Source organism: Diaporthe batatas, assembly GCF_019321695.1.
Source record: "Diaporthe batatas strain CRI 302-4 chromosome Unknown Contig00012, whole genome shotgun sequence".
In the NCBI taxonomy this organism is placed as follows: Eukaryota; Fungi; Ascomycota; class Sordariomycetes; order Diaporthales; family Diaporthaceae; genus Diaporthe; species Diaporthe batatas.
Genome location: NW_025408559.1, coordinates 1,327,166 through 1,334,475, shown reverse-complemented (window position 1 = coordinate 1,334,475; position 7,310 = coordinate 1,327,166). Strand labels below are relative to the sequence as shown.

The following is a 7,310-nucleotide window of genomic DNA, read 5'->3' as shown; positions in this document are numbered from 1 at the left end:
AAGAGGCAAGTATCATGGCGTGGGGGCCTTCGGCTACGCAGCGGAGGCGGGTTCCTTGGTCAACGTCCCCGGTTGCAATGCGACCGTATCACCTCGGCTTCGCAAGAATTCTTGTGCCTCGATTTCGTTTTGTCCTACGTTTGGCCAGCACGATTGCCGTCACACATTGCGTGTATCCTTGACCAAGGGCCGTCGGTACTCGAATGGCAGCGACAAGGCACTGCGCCGCTTGAACTATAATTCCCATCGACCGACTCCAGTCCCAGTGCCTCTGACTCTCTTTCTCTCCGCACACAGCGCTTCCACAGCTGTCAGACCACCTCGCTTCGGGACAGAATCGATCTGCCGGAGGGCCTCTTGTCAAAATGCGCTTCGGCAAGACGCTCCAGACATCCTTCTACGAGCCATGGCAGGACAAGTACCTCGACTACCCGAAGCTGAAGAGCATGCTTCGTGAAGACGAATACGAGGAGGACGAGTCTTGGACGGAAAACGACGAGAACAGGTTCAGCGACGAGATCTTCAACGTGCAGCTCGACAAGGTGACCAGCTTTCATGAGGCAAAGTTCAAAGAGCTCAAGGACCGCGTCGACTCCGCCTTCGAGAAGCTCAAGGACCTGCCCTCCTCCGAGGATGGCCAGCCGCGGAGCGAGCTCGCCACCCAGCGGCTCAAGGAGCTTGAGTCGGAGCTAGACACCATCACGAACGAGGTCAACCAGCTCAAGAGGTACAGCAACTTGAACTACACCGGCTTTCTGAAGATTGTCAAGAAGCACGACCGCAAGAGGGGGCTGCGCTACAAGATCCGGCCGTTGATGATGCAGCAGCTGTCAGACCGGCCGTTCAACTCGGAGCAGGCATACGGCCCATTGATTCACAGACTGTCGCTGGCATACTTCACGGTTAAGCAGCAGCTGGAGGAGGGCGTCAGCGAGGGTGTCATGGCAGAGTTGCAGGATGGCGTTCAGGAGACACGCAACGGCGAGACATATTCCGCGCACAAATGTGAGTCGGCCCGGTGGCATCAAGATACAACGTCACTACTTGTCCGCTGACTGTCTTTTGAATAGTCTGGGTACATCCGGATAACCTGCTTGAGGTCAAGACCTTCATCATGCGTCGATTGCCCAACCTGGTATACAGCGAGGTGTCGGCAAAGGAGGTCGACGGCAACGAAGACCCCAGCTTGACTTCCCTCTACTTTGACAACTCTAAGTTTGACCTTTACAAGCGCAAGGTCGAGCGTGAGACCGAGGCGTCTTCCCTGAGGCTACGATGGTATGGCCAGCTCAGCGCCTCACCCGAGATCTTCTTGGAACAGAAGATCGTGCACGAGGGCGGCACCAGTGAGGAACGCAAGTTCACAATAAAGGCAAAGTACGTCAAGTCTTTCATCGATGGCGAGTACAAAATGGAAAGAACCATAGCCAAGATGGAGCGGCAGGGCCAGAGCGAAGACGAGGTTGCGAGGTTCAAGTCGACGGTCAACGGTATCCAGGACTTCATCAAGGAGCGCAAGCTACAGCCGGTAGTGCGGGCAAACTACAAGCGCACGGCGTTCCAGAAGCCGACTGATGATCGCATCCGCATCTCCATCGATACTGATTTGGCATTCGTCCGCGAGGACACCTTGGACTCCAGGAGGCCCTGTCGCGATCCCAACGAGTGGCATCGACTGGATATCGACAACAGGAATATCGGTTATCCTTTCAAGGACATCAATCAGAGCGAGGTATCAAGGTTTCCCCACGCCCTGTTGGAGATCAAGCTGAAGGAAGATGGCCGCAAGCGGCCGGAGTGGATTGAGGACCTGATCTCATCCCACATGGTCCACCCAGCAGCCCGCTTCTCAAAATTTGCGCACGGTGTTGCCGTCCTTTTCGACGATTACGTCAACACTTTGCCCTTCTGGCTGAGCGACCTAGACAAGGAGATCCGGAAGGATCCCCAGGCGGCGTTTGAGGAGGAGGAGCAGAAGAAGGCCAGGCGTGCCGCTGACGAGCAGGTCGTAGGCAGCCTGCTCGGAAACAAGATAGGCTCGTTCCAGCCTTCCAAGAGCTCGCCCGTCAGCAGGTCGTACCTTGCAGAGCGGATTGCCAGTGAGACTGGAGCTGGACCGGCCGCGTCCACCTCGTCCACCGCGGTGGCCAGTGGCGGCCCACGCGAGAATGGGGGCTCGGCGCAGGGTGGGCAGCGGGAGGGGCAGAACGGGCAGCCACAGCAGCGAAGCTATGGCACCATCATGCCCTCCTTCTCGATCATCACGCGCTACGCCAAGTCGCGACAACGCAAGCGCGACAACGTCCAGCTGCCCGAGGGCGTCACCGAGCCCGAGACGTGGATCAAGAACGAAGGCCCGCTCAAGGTCGAGCCCAAGGTGTGGCTGGCCAACGAGCGGACCTTTATGAAGTGGCAGCACATCTGCGTCCTGCTGGGCGGCCTGGCTGTCGCGCTGTACACGGCCGCGGGCAAGAACATGCTGGCCCTGGCCTTTGGCATAGTCTACCTCGCCATCGCCGCCTTCGCCGGCGGCTGGGGCTGGCTCATGCACCGCCAGCGCAGGCAGATGATCGTGGACCGTAGCGGGAGGGACTTTGACAACCTCGTCGGTCCCATGGTGGTCAGCTTCGCGCTGGCGGCTGCCCTGGTTCTGAACTTTGTGTTCCAGGTGAGAGCGTTCCTCCGCTTGGCTGGTTGTATCTACCGTGGTGGTTGTATCGCAGTCGCTAACTCATGACGTCCTCCTAGTACCGCGCTGCTGCCCAGCGATTCGATTCAGACGCATCCCATGTAGGTACCAACACGACCGTGACCTCATTGCCGGTTGTGGATGAGCTGCTGCGATGAGCAGGCCGGGGTCATGTGACATCCAGGCGCAACTGCAGGACTTGGCTTGATTATACGATACCGTTGCTTGTCCCTATTGCTGTTTCGAGGCGCATGCGAGCACAAGTGCGGAGTCCAAAAAAATAACAATCGGAAATGGCGTATTAATAGCAGGGTGGGAAGTAGTGATAACTTGCATCAAATTTTAGTGGACTGAGTATTACTACATCGCCATAAACCACCGTCTTCTTCTCGGTAACAATTCGCGCTCACTGCGAGTCCTAGGGTGGGTGCCCTTGAAGGTTTCAGTTCAGAGCAGACTGGGCCTTACCGCACTGCTCCCACATCACGTACGTCTGCTGATACTCTGTCGTGTCTGAGCTGCCAAGAGTATGCGTCTCTTAGCTTGTGAGGATAAGTCGGCGCAGCGCCGATGAGCGTGTGCTGTTTGTGACCGGTATAGGTCATGAATAGGCCAGTCCCGAGGGAGAGAGGGAGAGAGAGACAGGTGCCTGGGTTGGGACTCGGTTTTCTGAACCGGGCCCGGGACGCCCGGCGAGACTGCTGCTGCTGTTGTACGGTGCAGAAGCGGCTGCCGGGTTGGTCAAATAGGATCCCAGGGTCTTGCATCGCTCAGCCCCGCGTCATTGGTCCCAGCAGCCTCGTCAAGCGGCTGTGCTAGTTAGGATGAACGCCAGCCGTCCTTCATCAGACTGACCAATAATGGTCTCGATACAGCTGATTGGGCAGCGCATCCCAGGGAAGCTGTGCTCGGAGAGCATGGGAAATGCGACAAGCGGACATGCACATGTTAATGCGTAGCGAGTCTATCAGCGTCTTCTACGTCTTCATTCGCGAGGCTTGATATTGGTATTCTTCCGGGATTGTGGACTCGGCAAAGAATTTTTATTCATCTATGTTGTCTTTGGACTACGGGCTCCCTGAGTTAGTATTCTATGCCGCTCTGTGGTCTGCTTCTCAAAGCACATCTGCGGTTCGCGCTCATTCTGCACGAATGTAGTGTCATGGTCAACATCCAGACACGCTTCCAATGTGAGCACCGCAACGAGACGCAGGCGCGCTCAGGAAGCAGTTCTACCTGCTCCCCAACATTTTTCAGCCCCAGGCTTTTTTTGTGGCGATATCGCGCAAAACTTCCTTTTCGGCCTTTTTTCACCCTTTTTACGCGCCGTGACCTGAACTCCAATTCGCGATGACCGCATGCACAAAAAAATAGGCTGTTGTTTCCCGTGGCTGTAACCAGGTGTCAAAATAAGGCACCGCAACCTCGAGCTTCCAGGTGCACTGTCCTCGGAGACAGCACTGGATCATCCAACTGTGGAGGTATAGCAGCCTGCAATTAGACAAGAAGATAGTGACCATGAACGATCTAGTGAAACTGTGAAAGGAAATTAGAAGAGTTGAGAGTGGCCGTAGGCACGGCCGGTGACTTGACGGCCCAGGACGGAACGCAGGCGAGGCGAGCCAATCGCATAGCCCCCCCCAAGAGGCCGTCAACATCGCAGGAATTGGTTGTGGGGTGCAAAAGCTTCTTTTGCAGGCTGTACAGTGCTGGTAAAGTATCAAAACCAAATGGTCGGGTACGGATGGGAAATGTTTGGGTTCCTGATGGCGAGTCTCGTGGATCCAGAAGAGGCGTGACTACCGCTTCATTGTCGAGCGGTCAAGGGCCTCCCGCAATTCCGGCCGGTCCTTGAGGGCCTCCTTGGCCTCGAGGTATGTCATCCACTTTCGCTCACGCTTCTCCACCTCGGGCCAGTCGCGCTCCTCCTTGACGACCGTGACCTCGTAGAAGCGGTAGAGAGACTTGTGCTTGGAACTCTTCAGGGATCTCGTCTCAACTATGTCGCCCAAGTCATAGTCGATGCGCACCAATATGCCAGCCTCTTCCCAGGCCTCCCGCTCCGCGGCTTGAGTGCACTCCTCGTCGGTCTCCCAGCCGCCTTTTGGCAAGACCCACCCTTTGCGCTTGGTCGACTGTATCATCATGACATATCTCTTGTCTGCAGTCAGCGGGACAACGCCGGCGACGAGACGTTCACCCTTTGAGTTGTAGCCTAGAGCAGATGAGTTGGTCAGTCCGCCGGGAGGGAAGCTGAGAGGCTTCGGCATATCAGGGGCGGATCGAAAGCAAGACTCACGTTGCTTGGCGCGACCGGTCCGGGACTCCATGGACCGACTACTTGAACCGCCTCCGGACATCTTGGCGTGATCCGCTGTCGTGAGTGTGTAGGTTGGTTGAGGCGAGTGAATCCAGGTGCAAATCAAAACTTTTGTTCTTTTTGGGGCCGGTGGTGGGGGTGAAGGGCCCAGAGAGACGAGGAGGAAGGCGGTTCTCAGGACTCGGAGAACCCAGGCTTGTACGGGGTCGCGATCCAAGTAAGATCTCAAAAAGACCTGGCGTCTTTCAATTGTTTCTAAGCGACATGGTGGAGGACGTTACAGTGGGACGCTGGTTAATCAGACAGTTCTCAAGTCGCGTCACGAGCTTGCACCAGAGCTGAGTCTCAGTTCCTCGAGAGGAGGAGCTGAGCCTTCCAGTGCGGCCTGCGGTGAAGAAACAGGCGCGCCCGGGTGGTGTGATGAGTCGACGGCAGGCGACACGACGTGAGAGTCAATTGGGGGGCTGCCTGAGGATGCTGTCGGCCGGCGCACTGAGCAGTAGTGTTGGCGATCGATCTGGTGCGTGAATCGCAGGGGCAAATAATGTGCAGTGAGGTGCAGAAAGGATGCAGCAGTCGTGCTACATTGCCCAGGGGGGGGGTGGTGGTGGTCCGGCAGGAGCCTTGGTCTGGCCAAGCGCGTGAGAGTGTCTAGAGGACCCGTCCAGAGGACCCGACCAGCCTAGGAAGTAGGCAGCAGCGGCAGCGGGAGTGGCAGCAGCGGCAGAGCAAGACTGATGCGGACGGGGAGATTAGGGCAGCGCCGCGGCGGCGTAGTGGCGCAAGGTTGGGTGAGTGAGGTAAGGCTGGACGGCGGATGGGGGCGGGAGAGGGTCAGGGAGGAAGTGGTGGGCGAGGTTTGCTGCGGTGCTGGTACAAAATGTGACGAGGAAGGGCCGTGGGAGAGGACGGGGAGCACGCCGGGGAGGCTGGTGACAGAGAATTTGACGAGGAGTAGAGCTCTACTGGCGTGGGCCGCCGGGAGAGCACCAACTTGTCGTGTGCCATAGCAGGAGGGATGGAGGGGCGGACGAGAAAAAAATAAGTCGGCTTCGCTTTATATACGGAGTAGTCCATCTGGCCTTGTACCCAAACTTGAGGTACCGGGGCCCCTGGCATGTCACTCAAGTCCACTCATGTCACTCGCGCAGATCGGACCACCTTTCCAGACCTGCCCGTGGGAGCAGGAGCAGGACAAGAGCAGAGAGAAGACCACAGGATGCCACGAGGCAAGGGGCAAGGGGGGGGAAGACCCAAGAACCCAGCCAGCTCGCCCGGGCGGGAGGATGGGAGGAGAAGAGAAGAGAATGGGCGCTGCCAAGGCTCCGTACAAAAGAAAGAGCCCTTCCTCCCCAAGGCCCGAGACTGAGGTTTGACATGATGCTGCGCGAGGCACAGGGCAAGGGGACACACACAGGGCTAGCGGTACCTGGAGGGTACATGAGCATGACCGTCCGTCTTTGTAGCGTTTGTTACTGCGACTTGAGTACGGATACGGTACTGTGTTGGCCCCAAGGCGCGACGCCGGCAGGGTCGGTCATTTGCACCTTCCCTTCCCTAGTGCCTGCCTCTCTGTCCGGCTTGGGCCCTGGACGGTTTGGGAAGGGGCTCGCTCGCTCTCAGGAGAGAAATTTGCTGCGTGTCTGTCTGTCTTTCTGGTTTGTCTGTCTGAGCGTGGAGCCGCCTCAAAGTCGCCAATGCAATGCAAGGAGCCCTTGGATGGAATGGTGCAGCCCCGAGAACTGAGCTCCCACGTACCCGCTACTTTCCAGGGCTGCAGAAGATCTGCTGACTCGTTGTACCTTCACCCCGCGGTCCTAACAGCTCCCGGCGCCGTCCCACCACCTGCGAACTCGCTCCGTCTCATGGCAGGAACTGCCTGCTGCCCCGTTTGGCAACTTCAGCCTACCACACACAGTTCTTTCTATCTCTTGTCGTTGGACGTATTGTTCCTTCTCTCTTCCCTCCTGCTCCCGCCCCATCCCCACATTGTCAAGTGGCCCGATCTAGCCAAGATGGCACCGGCACTTGGGCATACACCAGCTCGTGCCGTCCTAGGTGGTCTAGATGCCATCGAGGGATCGGCAGCTGCTGGCTGGGCACGTTATGCCATGGCATGGGCCGGAAGCGAGGTAGTTTCCGCGACCCCTTCCGCGGCAGGTTTTGTAACCCGATAATGCACCCAATGGGCCCCCGCTCCGACTCATGCCTACGCGAGATGCTGCGGTTGGATGTGTGCTCCCTCTCAAGGGCGGGAGCCATTGCACTGCTGCTCAACACCTGCTGTGGGATGAAGCACAT

General features: G+C 57.7%; 2 protein-coding genes across 2 annotated transcripts; one reads left to right on the top strand and one right to left on the bottom strand.

Moving 5' to 3' along the window:
• Positions 1 to 67: 67 nt before the first annotated feature.
• KVR01_009793 (uncharacterized protein) lies at positions 68 to 3,620 on the top strand. Its single transcript, XM_044795032.1, has 3 exons — positions 68 to 1,005; positions 1,071 to 2,668; positions 2,749 to 3,620. Exons 1-3 carry the CDS (start codon positions 366 to 368, stop codon positions 2,845 to 2,847), a joined length of 2,337 nt encoding a protein of 778 aa, XP_044641041.1. The 5' UTR covers positions 68 to 365; the 3' UTR covers positions 2,848 to 3,620.
• A 97-nt stretch (positions 3,621 to 3,717) lies between these two features.
• Positions 3,718 to 6,467, bottom strand: KVR01_009835 (polyphosphatase DDP1). The gene is made up of 2 exons (XM_044794350.1): positions 4,989 to 6,467; positions 3,718 to 4,904 (listed from the first exon to the last, which is right to left on the bottom strand). The coding sequence occupies exons 1-2, from the start codon at positions 5,047 to 5,049 to the stop codon at positions 4,489 to 4,491; spliced, it is 477 nt and encodes a 158-aa protein (XP_044641083.1). The 5' UTR covers positions 5,050 to 6,467; the 3' UTR covers positions 3,718 to 4,488.
• Between the last annotated feature and the right edge of the window lie 843 nt (positions 6,468 to 7,310).